The 24,978-nt window shown below is 35.3% G+C and overlaps 1 protein-coding gene across 1 annotated transcript in view; it reads right to left on the bottom strand.

Moving 5' to 3' along the window:
- Positions 1-24,978, bottom strand: part of LOC113227525 (bromodomain adjacent to zinc finger domain protein 2B-like) — a 158,254-nt gene that overhangs the window by 27,982 nt on the left and 105,294 nt on the right. The window contains exons 23-34 of the mRNA XM_026460463.1: positions 24,220-24,306; positions 20,584-21,264; positions 16,870-16,935; positions 14,393-14,437; positions 13,160-13,177; positions 11,625-11,794; positions 10,593-10,741; positions 9,764-9,880; positions 8,310-8,456; positions 6,243-6,383; positions 4,402-4,579; positions 1,371-1,510 (exon numbers count right to left, since the gene is read on the bottom strand). Coding sequence (XP_026316248.1) covers positions 1,371-1,510; positions 4,402-4,579; positions 6,243-6,383; positions 8,310-8,456; positions 9,764-9,880; positions 10,593-10,741; positions 11,625-11,794; positions 13,160-13,177; positions 14,393-14,437; positions 16,870-16,935; positions 20,584-21,264; positions 24,220-24,306 — 1,939 coding nt within the window. The remainder of the gene's footprint in view (positions 1-1,370; positions 1,511-4,401; positions 4,580-6,242; positions 6,384-8,309; positions 8,457-9,763; positions 9,881-10,592; positions 10,742-11,624; positions 11,795-13,159; positions 13,178-14,392; positions 14,438-16,869; positions 16,936-20,583; positions 21,265-24,219; positions 24,307-24,978) is intronic.

The raw sequence follows: 24,978 nt of genomic DNA, 5'->3' as shown, positions 1-24,978 counted from the left end.
ATTAGACCCGTCGTCCATTTATTTGTAAGTCAATGTTATTAATACAAAAATCGAACGCGTGAGACGAAATACTTTCACAGATTTTTCATAGATGGCGGTACGACTAAAAAGTCGTTGAAAAACCAAATACGAAGATCCAAAAACAAGCACATAGAAAAAATCGTGAGGTCCGCTGGTTCGTTACGTGGCTTAGTTGGCATAGCGTCTGACACGGTTTGCTAGAAGACGTCGGTTCGAATCCAGTTGGATCGAAGGAATGTTATCTAAGTGTTCGATCTTTGTATTAATAATTATTATTATTGTGATTCTATGCTGTGAATTATGTTAGCGATTTTTGTTTTGCCCTTGGTGGTAGTGTCCTAATTTAAACGTTTTACTACTTCCTGATTGGTTAAATTGGCCTATAGCAAGCGCGCCATAAACCTTCAATAAAAAAAAATATTGCTTTAAATGTAAGCGGTACTTGACCACTTCTATTCCATCTCTTTGGTTTTTTGTTTAGTAGCGTTTGTTCGGCACCCAAATAAATGGGTGGAAATTTATTAAAAAAATATTGAGTTTGTTGTCATGGACTGTTAACAAAATATACATTAAATATTTTGTGTTTAATTATTTTATTTACTCGTAGAAAAAGTATTGCATGTAATCATTACTTAGGTGTTAAAACCTATTATTAGGCCACTCGGCAAACACGGTATAAACACGGCACTCGACTTTAAGAACTGAAAATGTTGTAAACCACCAATGTGATCATGATCATGGCAATAAAATAGGATGCTTCGGTCCACAAAAATTTATTGATAGTGTGAAGGAAAATAAAAGAAAGAAAGGCTGTAACAAGAAAAGGCATATAAAAACACAGGTACGATATTATAAAAGACTCCTTAACTTAATTACATACGTATATGCTTATGGATGAATATAAAGTAGACACTTACCCTAAAAGGGCCGAGTTATGTAGAATTACAGATTGGTATTAACATTAAAATTGGCACATGATTTTGGTTGAGATTTGGTAAAAGGATCAAAATTAGACGCAATTAAGAATTACAGTCGAACTGCTCGCTACCGCAAGGCAAAGGAATAAGGAATTAAAGAACGATTCAAAATTTGAAAACAAGTGGCCAGGAACCAGAGAAAAGATGACAAAAAGGTGGGATAACGATGTAAGGAGGTCATATCCTCACCTAACCTAAATTATGCAACAATTGCATAATATCATATTGTTCATGAGTGATATGTTTTTGTAATTTTCAACCTGTATTTTTAATTCTCTTTTTTTGTATTTCTAATCTATGTACGTTGGAAACTGTAAAAGCGTAGAGTTATGTAAAATAAATAATTAAATCATAAGGGTGATTGAAACTAACCTTCTTCAGGCAATTGCGGCGAGCCTCGGCGTTCATGGGCAGTGCTTTCTTCAACCAGTTTCTGCATTCTTTCCAGCGCCAACGCTTGCTGCTTCTCCGATTGCTCGGCGCGAACCTTGCGTTGGTGCAGCACTCGGACTCTGACATAACAAGTTATATTTATTATTAAGTGTGAAATCAAGTACTTATAAGTATTTTTGCTGGTGAAATTATAGCTTATGAGCTCAGCTGCTACAAAATACTACACGATGAAGTTACGTCTAAAGGAAAAAAGATGGGACACATCGAAAATTTAGAGTCGTTAAGTCGAAAATTGGTTCGGCGACTGAGATAGACATTCGCCCGGGATTTAACCCGGCGTTACCATAACGTTAAACGTTAAACATAACGTTAAATCAGGTTAAAATCCATTTATTATCGGGATCGAGGGCAAAAACTATTCACAACTGAATATTTGGTTTCAAATCGAGCTTTTAATGATATTATTACAAAATGTATATATTTTTTTTTTTTATTTTTTTTTTATGTATTTTATTTCAGGCAACTAAGGCCCATATAACAAATACCTTACAGACTAACATACATATTATTATTATTGATACATACCTTACAAACTAACATACATATAAAATAATATAAACTTATTAACTATTTACACGAATTACTATTCGGCGACGTGCGACGCAAACAAGTGTCATGTAACGTTCCTCTGAACCGCCGGAACATGACACCCTTCGGCCAAAACTCTACCTGGATGAAGGTCGACAGATGGGCCGTTGGGACCCTCACCACAAACGAATTAAAGTTAACGTTGTGGCGAGACTCCAAACGTTCAACCCTCAGGGTGAATTGGGCTTTCAACCGGATATACTCCACTATATCCTCAGACTTCATGGAGTAATGCAGTCGAGACAGGTACAACTGCGTCGTCGGTATGGCCGCACGAAGCAAGAAGTTCTGTCCCGTTGGAGCTGTGCCACATAGATTTCGGCTGGTGGGTTTCTGTCTTCTCTTCTCCACCTTTGTGAAGCCGTCCTCGCCGCACCTGTCGGTCTGCCTCTGAGATTTGGCACCTGCGATTCCAGAGACAGGCATTCGGGGTTTACTACCGCCCTTTGCAGTTTTCCGCAACTCGGGTTTTGAAGTCGCGGTTCCGCTGCTAATAGTCGCGGCAACAGCGGCGTATGCACGCCCGGGCGATGACTTGCATACGGGTGACGTAACCTCCGAGGCGGAGGGGCGGGCAGGGGGGCACGGTACATTGACAACAGCAATGACCGGCGACATACGAGCCGACTCAATACTGCCGACGGATGCTTTTCGCGCCCCGCGACGCGTGTTGACGTAGGAGACTGTCGGTGACCTACATACCGAAGCGGGGTTGCGTAACAACGCAACTTCGGCACGTAGCTCACTTATGGAGTTATCCGACGCCTCCAATTTCGACTGAACTTCAGCCAAACTCGACTTCAAGGACGTGATGTCCTTTAACAGCCTGGTGACGTCGACGTGGTCAAAGGTGACCGGAGGCAACTTGTGCAGCTCCTTCGCCACGAAAGTAGGCACGTCGTCCGGATCGGTATTCTTCAAGAATGCAGTAACATCCTGGACACTCTTCAAGCCTCCATCCCTCCGACGAGATGGCATCTGCTGCGCTTTGCCGCAGCTCTGGAACAGCAGCATCTTGCCACTGCAAATCTCATCTTCGTTGAAATTAGATTTGCAGATCTGATCGATGCTGACTTCATCCATTGTGTCGATGGCATTCTGCACGAATGCCAGAAACTCATTGACAATGAGTTGTTGGGAACCCATTGTCACTTACGTACATGCAGCAGCCTAAGCCGCGCAAAATCGCGAATTAAAATAATTCTCGCAAAGTAGTGCAGCGCGTCCGTTTCCGATCGCATATAGAGCGAGAGACACACTTGCTTCTTGACGATTCAATTTGCCATTCTATTGAATTTGTTCAAAACATTCCATTAAATTGATACAAAAAATCGTTAGATAGCATGCACTTGAATCGATTTCCACAAAAATCGGATCATAATTTGCATCCTCAGAGGTGAAAGTTCACAGCATTGTAAGGTAGAGATAGCGTGGAGTGGACTCTTTTTCGTCTAAAATATTTTTTATAACGAAATTTATAATAAGTGTGGAATTATATCAAATTCCGTATTCGCCGTTTCCGCCTACGGTTTTAGGCAGAAATGGGTAAAAACCCGGTTAAAACCCGAGCAGGTTCAGAATCTCAGTTTTGGAAGTAATTTTTTGAGTATTACGTGCTTTGACTATGCTCCGTATACCGTGAACCGCTAGAAGGACAAACAATCCATACTTATACCACTCAGTATCACAGATAGACTTTCCACAATATGCTACCAGAGAATCCTGAAGGATTTTGGTCATGTTGCTTGCCGACAACCAGACGACCTTGACAAAGTGGTTGCGGTGGGTAAGGTGGAGGGAAAGAGGCACCACGGTCGATCACGGAGTGACCAAGTGACCGCCTCCACTGGATTCCCTATAACAACTGCCCTGAGAGACGCTAAAGATAGAACCAGACGGAAGAAAATCGTCCATAAAGTCTCGAAAACCTTTCAGGGATTCCTTCAGCAATTTTCTTCTTGGCGTGTTGTTAATATTTTTGAGGACCAGTACTTAGTGATTGATACAGCATTACCAGTGGCATTGTACTTGTCCTCGCGTGTGCAGGTGTAGGGACACGCTGGGCAGGACAAAAGATCTGATGTGCTATTGTCTCGAGAGAGACCCCACACAGACATGCGCTCTCCGAGCTGTAACCCCACCCGAGCATGCACTTCTTGCTTCGGCCGACTTGAGTCCGCAGCCTATTTAAGGACTTCCAAGTTTGCAAAGGTAGATCATACCCAGGATGGAGGTGTTCCGACAACGGGGTATTTTAGGAGTTTCTGTCCAGTCTGTATCAATATACTATTAAATTAGGTAAGTTCGGCTACGTGTACGGAAATGAAAACTAACAAATAGTATTAAAAAGGATTGTACTTACTTTCTAATCTTGCAATCCATCAGATACCGTTCCTTTCGCAACTGATTCAAGTGTTCCAGTGACCCGTCGATCTGTCGCAAGACGGATTTATTCTGTAGCAACTCGTTGCAGAGGAACGTGAGGATTTTAGTTTTTGATGTTGCGCTTAGTGCTAGGAACGGTTTGTCTCGGAGAGATTCTAGAAAACAAAATTTTTTTTTGTTATTTTTTTATATAGGCAACCAGCCATCCGCTAAGAGGCAACCACAATCTTCCAGAACCACAATCTTTAAAAAGACGATCCCCTTCGCTGAATTCCATCAAACGACACGTTAAGGAACATTTCTTTAATTACTTAAGAATGGTTTTTTCTCTTCAATCCCTTCACTTTATTTCCTTTGGTAATTTATTTTATTGTCCCACAAATGTATGTATATAAGTAACGTTAATATTATATATTAATATTTATGTATACATTTTAATATTATTACTTTATTTATTATTATTACTTATGTATATATTTACTTTATTGATGAGTAGTGTATTTTATGAAACATTTTTAGTTACAAGATATTGTTTGGTTGCAACCCCCTTCCCAACTCTTAAATTTCTATCCTAAGGTTGCCTGGAAGAAATGGCTACTTAGCAATGAGGCCGCCTGTTGTACAGTAGTAGTTGTCATTGTAATTTGAATGTGCAAAAAAGAATCATTCATTCACAATCGCACCTAATGGTAAGTGACGATTGTCACAGATGAAAATATGCACTAAGGACTATAAATAATTTATACAACTTTTTAAAATAATGGTACAAATAAGACTAATTTGTGCGTACGTTCTTTATTACTATACTTTTTGGTCCTTCTGGGCAGGCTAAGGCGTTTAAACTTAGATTTTAATTTTTCTTCAATCATTTAATTTTCTTCATTCTAATTTGTGGTTTTCGGTCACGGAAAAGATTTTCTAAAGAAAATTTTAATTTTGTAAGTCAAGCCATTTTTTAATAATTTTCTGGCTTTCCGAGGATAGCATTTGAGACAAATATTTTTAATTTTTAATTTATGTCCTTTAATTAATAAATAAATACTACTTGTTATTTTAAATGTTATGGCCCAATCGAAGTAATCGCTGATTTCGCCAATGTCAAGTTGAGCAACACACGCGTGTTTACTCAAAAATTGACCAGTGAATTTCGACAGAATTCACTAAGAGTCGTATTCCAGAACTGTACTCAATGCTCAAGTCAGGATTTGAGCAGACTTGAGTATGATTTCAAGCACTGGAAATACGACCCTAATGGCAAGGACTTGAGTATGATTTTCAGTGCTCACTGCAATACTCAAGTCCTGACTTGAGTATTGAGTAGAGTTCTGGAATACGACCCTAAGAGGTGAATCTACAAAACACCTACACAGACTATATATATAATATGTTTGCACAGCACATGCACAAAGGGAGAGTGGACTAACCTTAGTAGGAAGTTGATATTAACGGGACGGGGATTTTAGGTGGGAGGATATCATACAGAGGAGCGACGAAATAAATAATAATGATTGACTTTCGTTTCTACAAAACTGATCAAAGTCATTCGAGTCATAGTGATAACAGTTTAGTTTTATAATGAAACAAGTCATTATATGTATACACCTTTTTAAGAAGAGACAAAATCTTTAAAAGCGTTTATAGAATTAAATTTTGTGAATAATTTTGAAGCAATTACGAGGTCAAAAATTTATTTAAAAATCAATGGAAATTACTGAAGTGTGGGTGGTATATGTCTGGCTTTAGATTTTTATTTCTTTTCTTTGATTTTTGCCTTCATTTCTTTTATTTTTACCCGATGATGATAATATCTCAACTCACCTGACAATTTATACGTAGTATTTTTATGTAAGTGTTCATAATATGCCGCGTTTTTGGTATTCGCCTGTGTGTGCTTCATTTCTTCGTCAGTCTGGTGGTGATCTGCTACTCTTCTTTCTCTTTCCCTCTCAGCCGTTAAGCCTGCGGGTAGAAAGATATATTTATATACGGTCCTAATTTATTAATTGACGTCGTTTTAAGGGCATATTTAGTCCATAAATACAAATAACTATATAAGAATATTTATTTTGGGGCACCTACAGTTTCTAAGCGATTATAGGGATAGGGATAGGGATATAGAAATAGAGACGAAATGCCATTTAATTTGTTTGAAAACTATTCTGCCAAATCATTACTGTGACAACTGCGTTCCGATAGGCCAGGCCGAATTCGAAACAATTGATGGGTGTCGCCAATTGTTTCACTTCAAATCGACCAGTTTAACATGAGCTTTGCTATAATGGCCGAAAATTGCAAAATTACATATTTCATTACCGATGAAATGATTCAGTTTGTTTTGTCATTAGATGTTTTGCTGTTTTTCCTACACTACCGAATGGAACAGCCCCCCATTGTTAGAAATATTATCTTTATTACAATAAATACAGAAAATTTTTAGAATTACACAGGGACGTACACACAGTCAGTTGTTGGCGCTGTACTATTTCAGTTTTCTGATTTGTGATTTCAGCGCAAAGGATTTTATATTTAAAAGTGATATAAGGCCCGTTTGCCTGATGAGTTGCCAGGGATGGACGGTCCTTATTTCATCTCTATTTCTGTTATATACTCGATGGGCGATCCTAATAACAGAAGTAAATTGGTAAATTTACTAAACATGCCTTTAAAAGGATAAGAAATTAGGCCTTATGTATATGTCCGTAAGGGTGACAGCGAGATAGTGATATTTTCGTACCTGTAGCCCTCGAAAAGGCCAGGCCTAGTGAAAGAAAATGTTGTACATTGTTATATGTATTATAAAACATCACACTAATTTCAATTTTAGGTAACAACAAATTTCGAAAGTTTGAATGTAACCGACCGAGCACAATGCACCGAGCACCTATCAACCTATACAGTGTAAATATAAGGTAAATTACACAATATCGGAAGAGAAACTATTTTTCCGGATTTAAATCGCGTAATGTTGTTTATTTTTTTCAAATAAACCAACGGTTCGGGCCCTTTACATGTCCCATGGTTACGGTTGAAGAATCAGTCATGTTCTGAGTCAGTCGTGACCATGGGACCTGTAAAGGGCCCGAAACGTTGGTTTGCTTGAAAAAATAAACGCGAAAACCTAACAACTCGATATTTACACAATATCGTTAGTTAATTTAATTTTAACAGATAGGTTCATCCATATTTTATTTATCTCTTTATTTATTTATGGCATTTATCATTATTGAATATGTGTGCTCCAACAGAAAAACAATACATAAAAACACTATAGCCTGTTTTTTTTGAAGACAGATTAAAAGGACAGTTCATAAAACTGTTGCCCGCTTGCGCAGCTACTGATTGCAGTCGACAAATACTCTATCGCCTATCGATTGAATTGTTAGTCACGTTTATTCAATAACCCCCTTTCCATCATCCGGAGTAGACGTGGGCTGGAGGTTCAACCCCTATGTTGTGGATATTCCCCGGATTCACACGAAGCGTTTCGCTTTCACATTTATATGGCGAACGGCTAGGGAGTGGTATTCCCTGCCTGCAGACGTTCGGGGAAAACCCCGAACGCTGTAACTTGGACCTTTTCAAGGCGAGAGTGAGAGTGCATCTTGCGTTTTAAGTACAGGGAAATAACAGACAATACGACTTCGCACAGTGAAATCATTGTAGTACCATTAACAAACTTTATAACAATTAAAATAAAATCACATATTTAATTTACATGATTTACAATCTACATTATAACAATGCTGACAACACCTAGTGATATAAGCAATAACACATTCTGCACGAAATACGGGATTTGATCAGGGGTTTATGGTCACACAAAAAGAAACGAAGCAATATGGGATTTTTTTTAATGAAAATGAGCACAATTTAACCACAACGTACCTGTCAGAGCCTTGACCTCTCCCGTCGCGTTAGCGTAGAGGTATATTCGTAACACCTCGCTGAGGTTTGCAGGTGTGATGTCGCCCATACGGATCGCATGCCCGAGGAGTGTCGTGTGGCGGCCTGGATGAGGAATGCCTGGGTCCTCTGTTAGCAAAAACAGATTGTACAGTCAAAATTGCACATATTTAAGTAAAGTTCGAATTCATGAGCTAGAATATTGTATTTGTCGCATCATAGTCCCAGCAGCATCATCTAATGGATGATGGTGAAACTATGATTGCCTATTAATTAATTACAACGCGATCTATCGACAAGTCTGGTGAAACATGAAGGAATACGCTTCAATGTAGTCAATACAGAACTGGCAACATCTGATGTGACAGTTGCAGTGTTGGGTCATGGAAAAGTTCCTATTTTGAAAAATTTATGTTTTTCCGAATATTGTTTCTATTTCCACATTATGACAAATGACACCCTTTAAAAGTTGACATACAATACTGAACGAAAACAATGTAGCCAATATAAAGGCTTTTTTGTCTACGTGTTCGTTCACGAACCAATCATTCTATGTACATTCACTCGCTCCCTCTCTCTTCATTCTCTTCTTTTCACGACATATTGGCTTTGCACGTTTTCATAAAAATTAAATATATTAAATAAGTTCTGCATGCTAAAAATATTGCTTTTATTTAGAAATATACATTTAGTGCCGAAACCCGGGGACCTATACATAGTCGTTTTCGCTCGTGGCCAATTATTTTAAATCTCGTTTTACTGTAACTTGCTTTTGACTAAACAATTTTATGTTAAATAAATTTTTAAAAGATATATCTAAAGGTAGAACATAACATGAGCATTCGAATTATGTTTTTCCAATTTTTCGGAATATTTTCCGGAAAGAATTCCAATATTTCATTTATACATGTCTGCGAGCCTACCCGATTAATTGTGTGATTGTTATTCTTATAATTCAATGCCAGTTCAGTACTGAACTCATTGTATTTCACGTTTTTAATCGATTTTTGTGTAATTTATTTAACCCTTTGACCGCCGTGGACGCTTTAAAGCGTCTTATATTAACTTGGCTGATACGCCAACGACGCTTTAAAGTGTCAATGAAACCCATCAATTTGTAATTGAAATTAATAAATAAATATTAAGATATTCCTTGTGTTACTTGTATCCTAGTTAAGTACGGATTCATAGTTGCATTTATGTTCAATTAGGTTCTTCTTTGACTTAGGAGAATTGAATTAATATAAGGTGGGAATTTATAACATTTCACTTCACTATAAAGGCTTGGCGTCTAGGGAACGAAACTAGTTTTTGTCAGTGGCTGTCAAAAGGTTAGGTAAACGAGTGCCTGTGTTATTGATTCATAATAAAATTTTAAATTCAATACATGCTATTTTGTTCTTCTAAGTTATTACGGCTGCAATAAAATCTCTTACCTATAGCACACACGAGCAGCTGTGTGAGGACTTGTATGAGTTCTTCTTCAGCGTTTGGGCAACAGTCCGGCAGCAACGCCATTTGTAACGAGTTCAGGGTTGGTATCGATTCTACATCTGTAAATACAATAAATAATATAAATAGATTAAATACTTAGACAATTACAGACGTTGCTCAGATCCCAAAGTAAGTAACTAAAGCACTTATGTTATGGAAGGAAATAACGATAGTATCACAAACAACCAGACCCGAGGCAATATAGACAAGTTATTTTTCTGCATTAACCCGGTCGGGGACCGAACCCGGGACCTCAAAGCTCGCGATGAATGAAAATTATTGTAATAGCCAAGCGACTACCGAGGACATCTAAACACAATTGTAACTTTACTTAATAATTTAGAAGAAACCAAAGTCCGACGGCTGTTTGCACTGTGGGCGTTGGATGTCGAGGTCTCAGGGTCGATTCGCGGTAAGGCCAATTTGATGATGTTCTGAGGTAGTCATAGTACAGGGGATTCCCTAGTTTGAGACCAGGCATTTGGTGTGGTTATGTATGTTATACAAAAATAGGGGAACAAACAACATGAACACGGGACAGGTTTCAGAAATTGTAATGAATAAATAAAATACCCAGTGGAAAGAGACCTGAACATGTGAAGCAAGCATATTTTTTTATGATACCAAATGACAGGATGTACGCCGTGCGCCTGTTGTTAAGAGTCACGCCTGTCCATATACCAAGAGTTGGTCCGTTTAGTCAAGCTGCGTTTCAAGGTCCGTTTAGGATCAGAAACGTGGAGGGTTTATTTTAACTGTCAGGACATTTACCAAAACCCAAAGTTTGTCCGAAGTTATGAATAAACTCGTAGACTTGCAGAAGGTCCGCCATGGCTTGTCCAGGCAGCTTTAAACCTGGGATCCTATTCAGAGACGGTAGAGGCTTCTGGTCGGATAAGGTTGAGTCTTCCTGGGGTCGTCTGTGGAAAAGAAGTAATATTTATCTCGGTGGCTCAGTCGTTAGCAATGTAACCAGATAAACAATAAGGTGTCGGATTCAATTTTCGATATGACTAATTTGTGAAATGTACTTTCTAATAGAACCTTGTGACAGAAGTTTGCTATTTTTAAATAATCTTATTTTTTTGTGATTTTCTACGGTTGGTATTCTGCTAATAGTTAAGAGTAGGGGTTTGTCAGTGCCTAGCCATCGAGCTAGTATTCAACAACCGTTGCAATTTTGTGACATCCTGTTCTTCTATGGAGAGCCGATGGCACGTCTATGGCGTAGTCTACTATTATTATAATACAAAGTGTTTTGTTTTAATGGAATGAAATGAAATGGATGGAAATACGAAACCACAGAAGATACAGGGAAACTGTGAATTTTATAGTCAAGCGTGAGTTGTCCATAAAAATTAATTACATTAATGGCAGTTTTGTTTAGTGGTGATCGGCTCAGTTTTATGTAAGGACAAATTTCATAAAATGTTTCTCATACAAAATGAATAAAATTGACTAATTTCTTTTTTAATGCTGATAGACTCGGTTTCTTATAAGGATGATTTCATTGTATGAGAGGAAAAAATCAGGACAGTAGAAGTTGGTTAAATGTAATAAAATGTTATTCATTACCTTCCTATACAATTTGTCGATAAAACTGTCAGCAAAAACTACATGACTAAGTATTTAAAATTTTATGAAAGATGGCAACCCTGCAAATATCATTTTACTTCGTAAAAAATTATAAGTAAAAAGTTTATAAGGTAATATTTTGGTTTTCAACACACATTGGTTAGAGGGTGATTTCACTACATTATATAAAAATTTATTAGTTTTATTTCTGCTGCCGCGTCGTATTACCTTAATTCAGACACCAGCTCCATTTCTTTCCTCCTCAACCGCAGTTTCTTCTCCTTAGCCAGAAGTCGATCGAGCAAGTTCTGATGTTTTCTTCTCTCTCGCTCTTCCCATCTTCTTCTTGAATCCAGCTGCCGAATGAAGGTCGTGTGCTGACGTCTTCTTTCGCGTTCCTGAGAAAAAACCATAACGTTAATTGACCTTATTTTTAAGCCGAGTCCAAATAATCAAGACAAGCGTTTCACGAAACAGATATACAGAGTTATTTGTAAAAAACTAGCAGGATTATATTACCATGGACAAATATTTCAAAAGGACTGCTAAACGCGATATAAGAAAGCATAGTGGGATATTTAATACCAAATAGTTATTTTTGTAACAAATTTTTTGTAGGGCTCGTGTCCACGTTAAGAAAAGTGGCCGGGTCTATGGAAAAATTAGTGTCGTTTCTACACACGAGCTGTGTACAGTGCCTCGGTGCCGGACAAGAAAAAAGTATTGTCTACCTACGACACGACGCGCTCTGCCACTATTGTATGCAGCGGGGTGAGGTGCATTGTCAGTAAACGAACGTTTATGCGCGTGGACGGATGTTGCTTAGTACTCAACATATTATACAGCAACATATTTCTTCCCACAGTCCTGGAAGACTGGTAATGCACTGACACATTTTACCCTGCAAACGTCTGCCCGAAAGCATTCGTATCGTGTACATACTCATCATTTTCTCATCTGCAACAGACACGATATGTTTTCGTAGATCTGACATAGATCTTGTAGTGAACAAGACTATTCTCATCTTTTCTGTAGCAGATACGTTGAATTTCTTAGCGTTTACATACGGTGACAAGTTGCAATTTATCAAAGCTATGGCAATGAGGTTGCCTAGTGATAACAAATAAATCAACTAGATGGCGCTTATTGCATAGATTTTTATGGATAATACTGGTTATTCTTTTCTTTTGTTTAGGATTAGCGCCATCTATCAGGATCCGTTATATCACCGTATAGGGCTATCAATTTACTGTTACTTAGCTGTTGGACGTGCTGCAGCAGCGCTGCAGCCGCGCGGGGTTGCGGCGAGTGAGGTGTACATGTTAATTTTTCAAATTAACCACGATGGACGAAAATTGAATTGAAGAATTTATAGCGAATGTAAAACAACACCCTGCAATATGGGATAGCAGCGCTAGTTATTCCAATCGACTGGTTAAAAAAAGCATGGGAAAATTTGTCTAAAATTATTTTGACAAAATAAAAGTAACGAACGGATTCTAATACGTTCTCGTTTTCTTTTTAATTTTCTTCTTCAGTTTTAACAAAATAAGTAACAATCATGTTTCTTCATCAAAATTAATCGCGTAACGTAAATTTGGTCGCACTTCAGCAGCGCCCAAGTCATGGAGCACAAGTTGTTGTTTATGATTTCAGTAATATATTCCTGCGGGGTTTTTAGTATTCTACAAATAAATAAGTTAATTAACACAAAAAGCAAAAAGCGTTATTTATTTTGAAATTTTATTAGTTACAACACAAACCTCAGTTATGTACTTTTGCTGTCGTAACGAAGCGTCCGGAAGCGGAAAACAAAACACACATATATAAAACACAATCACACACATCGAATTCTTAGGTTAATCAATATTGCTACACACTGAAAATGAAACTATTTTTGACTCAGAGTCGGGCCCTAAGACCTGCTAAGACCACGAACCGATTTGGATGTTTGAAAAAAAAAAAGAAAAATAGTTTCATTTACAATTACACACATAATAATGAATGTTTTTTCCATTCCATTTTGAATTTAATTACCAAACACAAAGAAAAACAAAGACCTGCAGCAAGATAAATTCGTTCGGTCTGCTGACTCGTTCCGCAGCTCAATTGGGAGAGCGATTAGGCGCGTTAGGCGAAAAAAATGTCTCTGATTCAACTTCAGCCGGATCAATGGAATTTTTCTTTGAGTTTTTTCGATCTTTGTATTAATTACAACAACAATACAATAAAACCAACCTATTTGTGATACGAGCAATATCCAGAGATAAAAATTGGCAAAGTATAATTAACTAAACTTAGAATAATACCATAATCATGGACCATCGAGTATATAACCAGTATGGACCTTATCAGAGGACGGAGAGGAGCTGGGTATTTAGTACTTATTGGTACACGCGACATCTATGTCGCGACGAGTACCAAATATAAGCTGCAATTTATCAAAGCTCGAATTTCTAGTGATAACAAACAAAACAACTAGATGGCGCTTAGTGCTATTCTGGCTATTCTTTCATTTTGTTTAGGATTTAGGCCATCTACCCAAATTAGGAAGCGCTAATTTATAAATTAGTTTGTAACACACAATGCCATCTATTGGCACACATATTTCGACTCCTCCTACGTGAAGTAGCGTATGTCGAAATTGCCAAGTTTACAGGGAGTGTTTTAAAGTTTTGAATTCACTGAAATGAGCGTAACACGTGACTTTAGCATTTCTCAGTTTTATTACGCAAAGCTCGTTACTCACATAGAGCATTATAAAATCTTATACATTGGTTAGATGATCTATGATGATCTACTAGATGATCACTCCATCAGCATCATATTATATATTGATTAATACATCAAATCAATTTAATCGCATTTATCACCAATCGTAATAATATTATAAAGCAACGAGAAATTTAAACAACGTAAACAATTAGGTCAGTGTGTAGCTACTCCCATTTAAACATTTAATAAATAATTTCTACTTAATTAATTCAGATGCTCACCTGTTCTTTGAGTAGAATAGCTTGCTGTCGTTTAAGTTCTCTTTCCTGAAGCAAAAGAAAATGAACACTCGTTTAAACTTATTCGCATTATTAAAATAGCGCCTTATTAAAAAATACGGTGGAATATTTTCTGCATTACTAAAGTTGTTTAGAAATGTTACGTAACTTACTCGAGTATACAACTCTGTTTAAATAACTTACATTATACAGTATTATAGTCTGTTCCAATCTATTATACCAGAAAAGTAAACAAACAGATCATTGACCCAACCATAGACAGTTTAGTGATGGCCAACTGTACTACCAACCATAAATCAATTATTTAAATTGAATGAATCGATTTGTTTCATTGAATCAGATGGAATAACTGGGTTTTATATATTTTTTTTTATATAAGATTACTATAAAAAATACAAAAGCAAATTTCAAATTTCCGAAATCTAATTTAAAATTCTCCTTCAAATCCTTACACTTAGTTATTCGCTCAATCGATTAGAAAAAGTTTAATTGAATTCACCGAGTTACTTCCATAAAGCCCTATGCAACCATAGACCATTCATAAATATACATTTGAAGAATAACTTGAACAAGTCATGTTTTTGAACTAATATTTTTCAATTACGATTTTAATATGTTATTCAAATGAATATTGCTGGCAAAAGTCTTCAAAATATACGTGAATTCTGCCACGGTAAACTAGAAGACGTCGGTTCAATTCCCGCCGGATCGAAGGAATTTTTTCTGAGTGTTCGATCTTTGTATTAATAATTATAACAAACTATTGGAGTAATTTCACAAAAAATAATTGAATATAAATTCAATAAAAATTTTAAGTACGTGAATTCTTTAAAATAAGTGTTACTTATTCCATTATTGAGCGATTGCTTTAGAATTTTAATCAATCGGTTTGTTTACTTTTTTGTATAACGAATTGAAACAAACTTTAGTCAATTGCTAGTTACTGAGATCTTGGTGCAATCGACAGATCAGTATGATGTACAGAATGGAATAAAAATAATAAAGACAGCAAGTTCTGTAGTTTTACCCCAACGTAAGCGTACGTTTTGCCCTAACCTGTATTATAAGTAGCTTGTTTATAATAAATGCCTTAGTGTTAAGGGAAAGTTGCAGTTATAAACGGTATGGTGTGGTCACCCTATTAGCCAAGCAGCCGTTAGAGCGGTTAGTGTGCCGACATTTAGCAGCGATGCAAAGGCGCGGCTGCATCGATACAAACACGCAATTGCATCGATGCAATCGCCTATAAATCCTAAGTGTTTAAAATCTGCTGCTTAAAATCACTCGCGTGAGTAAAGGTACATAATTAGCAACTGCATCGCTACTGCATTGTGTTTGCATCGCGTTTGCATCGCTGCTAAAAGCCGCCGTGTGTAACCGCTCTTAAACATGCAGATTTGACAATCAAATAATAGCAATGAACAGTATGCTTACTAAAAAATTGCAAGTTTTGATCAGAGCTTGAAGGAAACTCTTAATTAATTGTCTGACATATAATTATATTAATTATTTTTACTGTAAGTTATTTTTAACAGTGTTAAAAAAAAGAGGAGGTGAGAACCTCCTCCTTTTTTCGACTGTATTTTTTTTAATGTATGTTACGCGATAACATACATTACATGTGAACCGATTTTGATGATTCTTGTTTGTTGGAATTAAAAATTTATTCTATATCTATCTATTATAATCATTAAAATTTTAAGAAAATATTCCACCTTTAAGGAATGGCAAACTAGGGAATTAATTTCTTTTGAGGTCGGTTTTTTTAGTACTTTATACTGAGATCATTTTAATTTTGAATTTAATACAAAGCAGCTGAATAATTTTGCATCTTGGTCTAATTTGGCAGACGAGACAAAATTCGAGTTGTTATTTTATTTTTACAATATCAAGTGACGTGACGAACAAGTCGTGCGCCTGATGGTAAGCTACACGCCTGTCCATAAAAGTTGCAGTGCCACTCAGAGCTTTAAAACGCAAAGATCTGAGGGCCAAGGCGCCCGTCACCCTGCGACATAAGTTGACAAGTCCCATATGCCTGTAATTTCACCAGCACCCTTACCCTTCAAAACCGAAACACAGTAATGCTCGCATTGCGATGCTAGTTAGCATAGTGTTAATTATTGGAGTCGAAATGGAAGAATTAGTTAGTATATTACTATTATAAACAATGTTAACACCTAACATTCTATGGAAGAAAATAATATGAAGGAAAACATGTATGTCATAGTCGTAGCAACAATGCTGTCACTGCCTAACCCAACTAGGCCTCTTTCAGAAATATAAAAATTTAGGACATAGGTACAATGGTCCATTCGGGCAATCACACTTCAACATTTTATTACAAATGCTTTTACGGAATGTCGGTCAATATATCCAATATAAATAATATAATACTTTTTTTTTATTGATCTTTGAAAATAAGTAAGAATGCAGCAAAATAAAAAAGCACAACAAACCTGTTGTCTCTTAGCCTGATCCTCGATCTTCTGCTTTTCAATTTCTCCCTGTTTCCTTCGTTTAGCCTTAACAACATCGAAAGCAAAATAATAGAACAGGCACATGAAACAAATGAGAAAAAATACGAGTTACTTTTTGAAAATAATAAAAAAAAAAGAAACAATACGGCCCAACTTTTTGTATTTGATTTTTTTTTGTAATCATACATTGTCCTACCAAAGTAAACGTAATCATAGCTGGCTCAAAAGTAGTAAGTACTAGGACCTCGGCTCCGACTACCTATTTACAGCCTTTGGAGTCGAAACCCTTGGTCCATGTGTCCCAGTGCCCTTCATCTGTATAAAATTTTATCCAAAAACTTGGGCAGCTACCTTATCCAACGCATTAGCCAACCGTGCAAAGGGGGAACGCTGCCACCATCTTGGGCACTTTGCCGCGGGGACCTAATTTTATTCATATAATCTAATCTTCGTTTTACCACCATAGCATAATGAACATTGTGTCAATTAGTGTAACGTACAAATTTGATACGAGCCAAAAAGCGGTAGTCCAAGTTCGCCAATATTTTTGAAACCACTGATCATTGTAATCATACATTGTATGTTCTTTTACTTGTAATATTGTATATACTCGTGTGCTCATCGAAATAATAAATATTAATTTTAAGCATGTTAAATTTAAAATGAAATTCTTGTGAAGTTTGACAATTGTCAGCAGCGGATATCCGTGTATGAAGGTGGAACCTGAAAAGCAGCAGTAGTGCTGTTCCATCCTTTTCATTGGCACTAGAGTCCACATTTCCGAAACTCTTTACCGTTAACTATTTTATTGTAAATGTGCTTATGTATAAATGTCTTATTATTATTATTGAGATTACCACCACTGAGATTATTATTGCAATTACGATAATATGTATCGGGTTTTTAAATAAGCACATAACAGTTTTGTATTTCAATAAAAAACAGAATAATTGTAATATCGAGATGAAATTTATTCCACGTGAAATACATGTTACATTTAAAAATGAAATTCGATCTCGTTCATGTGACCACCGCGTGCGTTTTTTAATTTGGTCGAGTATTACTTATTTGACAGTATTTGTTTCGGACGAAGAACGAGAGTACAGGGGCCAGACATGATACAGTGCATCTTCCAGAGAATATTCGCGAAGTCTCGGGAATTTCCGCGGCTACCGTATCTATTTGCACGTTACGTAAATAACATAAGGTTAATTCTGCTACGTAAAATTTTCTCACAAAAGTTCGCTTCCATTTTGTTCAGAAAAAAATCCATAGTTCTAAAAGCTAGACTTGACTTAACGAGAATAGTAATTAGAATTTGGCCGCCACTCGAATAATTAGATTAAATCAAATCTCATTGAATAAACATTTCAACAGAAATAAGCGTAATCGCGTGTAAAATAACATGCATTGTTGTGAAGAAAAGTTACATGCAAATAATATATTTACAAAGAGAAACCTCTAGAATTTTGGACTCGTTCTGCTCAGAGGTGACCTTACGTGTGAGGCCTTAAGGTGTATGTGTGTGTGCAAAGATATTTAGATTGTGTGATGTGTTGAGGATGGTGCGCGGGCGAATGCGAGGACAATTTTACTGTTTGTTAGTATGTGGATGTGACTCGATGTGTGTGTGTGTGTGAATGAATCTGGTTACTAAATTAAATAGGATTTTCTTTTTCTATTATGTTACTTTAAGTATTTTGATTGTATTATTTAGCATTTTAAACAAGTTCGTAAAAAAGAAACCTAACCTAATATTAATATATTATACAAATTAATATATAATATATCAGTATATAATATAATTAGTACACTTATTATATTCGCATAGATACATATAATTATCTCAAAAATAATTTCAAATTACTTTTAGGTTATGTTTTCAAGGAAATAGATAAGTTGGTTATAACCGTATTGATTTTGACACTTGGGTAAAGCGAGCCTCAGTTGTGTATTACTTCTGATTGGGTTTTTCTTAATTTTTTGTGTCTGTAAATCTGTGTTGAAGAATTGTTCTACTAATAGGGTATACTTTACTTTTTCATGTATCGGTAGTATTCTACAAAACGCAAAAGAATTCGGTGTAATTTTCCTTATATTTTTCTTTTATTTTTGGTGGTACGATTTTTTTGAGGATTCTCACTTGTAATTCATATATATGGTCAAGATGAGATTTATATTATTATGTTCGCCAGCAGCTGCTTAAGCCGTATCCTATGATAGATTCTCCAAGTGTTTTATACAGTAATAGTCTTGTTTGAAATGGAATTTTATTTTTAATTATTGAAAATTTTGGAAAAATTGCGCGTTAGCTTATCACATAAACCTGGATATGGGGAATCCATTTCATCCTATTATCAATTACTAGCCCGAGATATATTTGCTTATCGAATAGTTCTAACGGTAAAAGTTAGTATTTATTGTTAGATTTTTCATTTGTATGTTTTATGTTTTTTTTGTGTGTGTGGCAAATAAATGGGATTTGGGTTCGAATACTTTAGAACCAATTTGAGATACGAACTTTTCTATATTAATGAATTTTCTATAGGGGTGAAAGTAATCTTGTACTCATAGCACAGAGTACTTCATAGTACATTATTATTATTACATTAGTAACTCTAACTAGTTATTTTAGTACTTATTGTATTGAAAATCATGATGTTTTCAATACCATTATAATCACGTATATTTTGTGAAAATACTCGACTACAGTCCATTTCACATAGAATGGATACTGTGACGTTTCAAATTTTTACGTCGCATGCATACTATTTTTAACTAATCTCTTAACCAGGTTACGACAAAAATAATAAATTTGTTATAATATACTAAAAACAAACAATATTTGCTACAATTGTAATTTTAAATAAAAATTGCAAATTATATTAAGTAGATTGAAAATTAAATGACAAAGAAAAAAATAAATTATCTCAGCTACTTGATGCGTAAAACGAAATCCATAGAGATTTACGTCATACAATCGATAAATCGAATCGGTAATTGTATATGTCGCGGCAATATGAGTGCGTTATGTGCAATATGCGGGTCGTTTTTTTTTTGTTTTGAGCTTTCGTTCAAATATTGATTTTATGTCTTGTTGTTGACTTTTTGTTTGAGTTGATATGTAAGTTTTTTAGTAACATATTAATATAATAATTGAATCCTTTTTATTTTGTTTATTATTTTTTCTTAAACTATATCCGTAAATCGATTCCCTCTTCGTTACAAATTATCTGTATCACATTTTTTTTTCATCCAATTTATTATCACATTTCTAGAAATTTCAAATCTCAAACGTCACCGCAATCATGCTATGTGAAATGAACTATAGTTTGTTATATATTACAAAGATTGCACAAACACAAAGAAAAATTCTTTCGAATGGACTCGCCATTATCGCCACGAACCAGCGTCTGCTGCCTAACCGTGGCTACCGCTCTTAACGAGCTATATACCGAGTCAGCAAGTCTTACGAATTTCTCTATGTAATATATAGTTATTTCAGTGTTTTATTATTATAGACTGTGCAAGTTATTATGGTACATATCCCTCACCATTATTAAGTCGTTATTCCCTTGCCTGATTAAGTACCGAATTTTGTTAAAAATATGTTAGTGACATATTATACCGAAAAGTTAGTTATAAACCGAGGATAGTAATGTTAGTATACATTTTTAATTTATTTTCACGTACCGAGGCAACATCCTTTGAAAACGGATGAACTGATATTGAAAGAGCTCCGTCTTTACCCACATTGAAAGTTCCTTTGTTTATTTTCTTTGAAATTATATCATTCAACAGATTGTCATCGTCCTCACTTAAATCGATTACCTCTTTCAGTACAGATTTCGGACTTTCTTTAGGCATGAGCTTTAAATTCTTGGACATAAATTCGTTTTTCGCATTTAAATATTTTTGTTCCAATTCTTTAGGATCCTCCTTCTTATTGGACGACAATTTCGACCAATCACAGCCGTTTATAAACTCGCTTATTCTCGAATACGAATCAATTAACTTCTCCAAGTTATTCTCTTTCTTCTTCTCGGACTTCATTAAAGTGAAATTGAAATATTTGTCATTTGACCGTTTTGGAAGGTCAAAGGCTGCTTTTTCTGCGAAATCCTTCATTTTGTCCAGTGCATTGTATTCTTCAGATTCCTTCCAACTTGTTTGGTCAAAGTTTAAAGTCTTTATAGGTGAATTCTGGCTTCCATCAGGACCGCTTACTGGTATAAGACTTAGGCTTATAGGTGGCATAATGCGTTCCTTGTTAGTTTTTGTTGCAGGACCCATTATAATGTCTGGTATTTTCCAATTATCTAGTTTGGGTGCCACGGGCTCGATGGTCAACTGCGTTCTATTCATGTTGATATGCTGTCGTAATTTTTCTTTAATTAATTCTTGTTTTTTTTTTTGTTTTTTTTTGCCTTTATTATCAATTGGACTTATGACAACATTGTCCATAGTTTGTTTTGTGTTAGATTAGAGCTGACAATCCCGACAGGTAAATTTGTTACATAAATACATAAAGAGATATAATTATGTAAATAAATACTACGTATATAAGCCCTGTTGTTCATATTTTTTAAACTTAGTATTTTTTTAAAACACGTATATCGATACTTCGTGGAAGAAAGGGTGTAAATACTATACTGCAAACTTTAAGAGAGTGAAAAGTTATAACTGTAAAAATAGCCTATTTCCCGCATAACTAAATTTTAAGTATACAGACTGAACGATCATAAAAATTTAACTCAATTACATAGACGACTCAATTTTGTTATTTATAACAACAAAGTAGTGGCGTACTTTCACAAAAAAAAAATATATTTTTTTTATAAATAAAAACCAACCACAACAGCTTGTGAAATTACATCTATTGGCTAAGTTTTATTGAAATCGGTTAACGGAAAGAGAGCGAAATCCCCTAACGTGTCACGTTAAGAAGTGGAACGTTTTCTTCAAATTTGAATGAGATCAATCTCCCCCTTTCCGAAAAAAGTATCTTCGAAATCCGTTCACAAATGTAGGAGTAATTCCTTTTTTTAAGTCGGTTGATAAAAAAATCTTTGATAAAATTACTTTTTTTTTCTTTCCCGAAGTATCGATTAGTATTTTCAACCTATAACGATCTTTTAAATCGATCATAATAAAAAAAAACAGTAAAAAATTTAACCAAAACTATGAACAACAGTCTCAAATCTAAGGACACACAAAACTACGTTCTAATAAGCTCCTACACTACATAAAAAGCAATCGACCATTTAAACATGATCTCTGACCACATTTTTGATAATGACAATTTTTATTCATATATAAAAAGTGACCATTTAAAAAAAAGTCTACTAATGTGAGCACAATGTTGCCAAGCATCAAATTGATAATAAAAAATATAATAATAATACAAAAAAACAACACAAGCACATTGAATACATAGAAAAAAAATTCCCATAAAATTTTCTACCACATTTATATTACGTCACACATTAACGGTCAACAGCACGTTAAACTTCACACTCAGTCTTATTATGATTGGCATAGAGTTCAATTCATAAGTGTATAGGGAGACGTGCTTTTGTCCGTACAAGCAAATGTACAGGGGAACTGACTAATAAAAGTTGACATTAAAAATAAACCCAGGTTAAAATTATCTTAAAACATACTAAAAAAATTGATACCCAATCGCCTTTTAATACTTTCGATTTTTTATAACACACAAATTATTATTTTTATATTTTATATTATTAGTTTTGGATATTGAAATGGTACCAAAAGTTTACCTTCTTATAGTATGAAAATCATAATTTGACGTCCAAAATGTAAACAAGAAATGTTATTGTCAAACTGTGAATGCGCGTGTTAAACCTTCTATTTTTAACGGAATCGGAAAAGGAAGAGGTTCTCTTTTTCTACAATTTTAATTATCTATTACAAAAAACAAAAACTTTAACAACAATACGCAATAATTTAACAAACGCTCTACGGAGACAAAAAAACATTCGAATTGAGAAACGAAGCACGAATGACATCTATGACATAACAAAATGGCGGCATAAAAAATGTTTTTGATCCTGATTGTGTTACCATGTTACCAGCGTCGTACAACTATTTGCGACCTCAAACATAGTCTCCTATTATAATTATTGTATAGAACGAAATTAAGTAAAAATTATATTGCAAAACGTGAGTTGTTCTAAATTTTATCAGCTTGAAAATAGATTTTAACGTTTATTATCGACAAAAATAAGAAACTACCATTTAAAATGTAAAACGTATTTTGGACGTCTAATTATGATTCATACTATAAGGTAGAGAAATTACTTTAAAAAAAATGTTTTAGAAGTAACATGTGTCAGATATTAAAAGACAAACAAACTCTAGGGCAAAGCAGTATTTGCTACATTGCGAAAATAGATGAGAGACAGCGTTATTCCAATCAGAGGGGACTTGAGTTTAGCCCAAAGCAAGCAACGCATTTTGATTGCTTCCTTATACAGCAAATGTTTTAAGTTGGTAACCACCCAATTACCGGTTTCTAATCACGCTATGATTTCTTATTTTCCCGATATATAATTAACAATGTCAAGCCGTGGCTATGGAGCAAGTAATCAGGGCATGTAATGTCGGTATTTTAATTACTACAGTACATGGTACTTGAGATACTTACCAGTATAAATTATACCTCTATTTTCAAGAAATAGTTTCACTGACCTTATCAATAGTCTGGTATTATATAGGTTTTTATAACAACTGTATACCGGTATATTATTCCGGTACTAATAAAATATTTATTCACAATAAAGGAATTTTTCTTCTGTTTTATATTATTGTTTCTTATATTCTGTTTTATATATTCAATTATTGAAATACAAATAAATAATCAACATGATTTACTTTACAAATAACTGAATACCGGTACGTTAAGGTAAATATATCGGTTTTCCACTGGTATATAGGTATCCAAATGATAAAATAGCAGTATAATACATTTTTTATACCGGTACCAAGCCCTGCGTGTAATTACTCCGAAATATAGGGAAAATAATAAGAAGTCACTACGTGGTAAGTAACGCTGTAATAAGTGATAATCATGAGGTTACAGTTTGGTCATTTGACAGTTTGCAATGACGTGTATGCTTTAAAAAAAATGGAAGTGACCGGCATTCGATCGCACGCAAGATATGGGACAGTGGAAGCGAATATATCAGGCCTTTGCCCAATACAGGGACATAATAAGGGCGAAAGAAAAAAAAACTATTGAGTATTCAAAATTTAAGCCCCCAAAAATGTTACAAACGTATGTTAAAAAGTAAGTGTTGACATAAGTACCTCTAAAAGCTGTTGGCTTCGAGCCTCTTTTTCTCGCTTGGCGTGCTCCGCCTTTTCCGTTCGCTCTAATTCTCTGACTAGACGAGCCTTCAACAAAAATTTTTATAGAGTTATTTCGTGTTGAATGCCATACCATGGAACAAACAAACTAGCGGATATGTGAAGTGGGCATTCCCTTATAGCCATATTTATGTTCCATAGAACATAACAGTGCGTTAAAGCTCTCATTGATGTTTATAGGATTTTTTAATTTAATTCCCCTTAAGTGTTAATTCCATTAGTGTTATGTAATGGAATTCCAAAAACAAGTAGTACATATTAGCACAGATTATACAACACCCTCATACAAAATCGAAAATACCTACGCTATAATAGCCTACTAAATCTGACTAATGACGCCAGGTATTCACTACGAGGAAAAATAAACCTAAGCACGAGTTCAAAGAGGTGGAAATAACATTGCCCGCCGTGTGCAGTCGTGCGGAGCCAAATGCTCAAAAATTAAAGACTTGTATGAATGCTTGTGCCGACGTCGGTACACTCAGCGGTAGCCAGCGTAACCTTGAGCTAGTGCCGGAGCCCTATCAATTGCCGCTTTAGAATGAGATGTAGTATGATTAGAGTGGTAGAGACACTGCCTCTACTATGTGTATGTATAAATATATCGCACATGACAACTAACATAGTATAACTCAAAATGCCTTTATGCTATAGTAATATTACCTATTTACTTTTAAAGCGACAATTGTTGTCCTGTCA

Source organism: Hyposmocoma kahamanoa, unplaced genomic scaffold (assembly GCF_003589595.1).
Source record: "Hyposmocoma kahamanoa isolate Upper Pololo Valley unplaced genomic scaffold, ASM358959v1 211, whole genome shotgun sequence".
Classification (NCBI taxonomy): domain Eukaryota; kingdom Metazoa; phylum Arthropoda; class Insecta; order Lepidoptera; family Cosmopterigidae; genus Hyposmocoma; species Hyposmocoma kahamanoa.
Note: the sequence above shows the minus strand (reverse complement) of the source record. Positions and strands in the feature narration are given on the sequence as shown.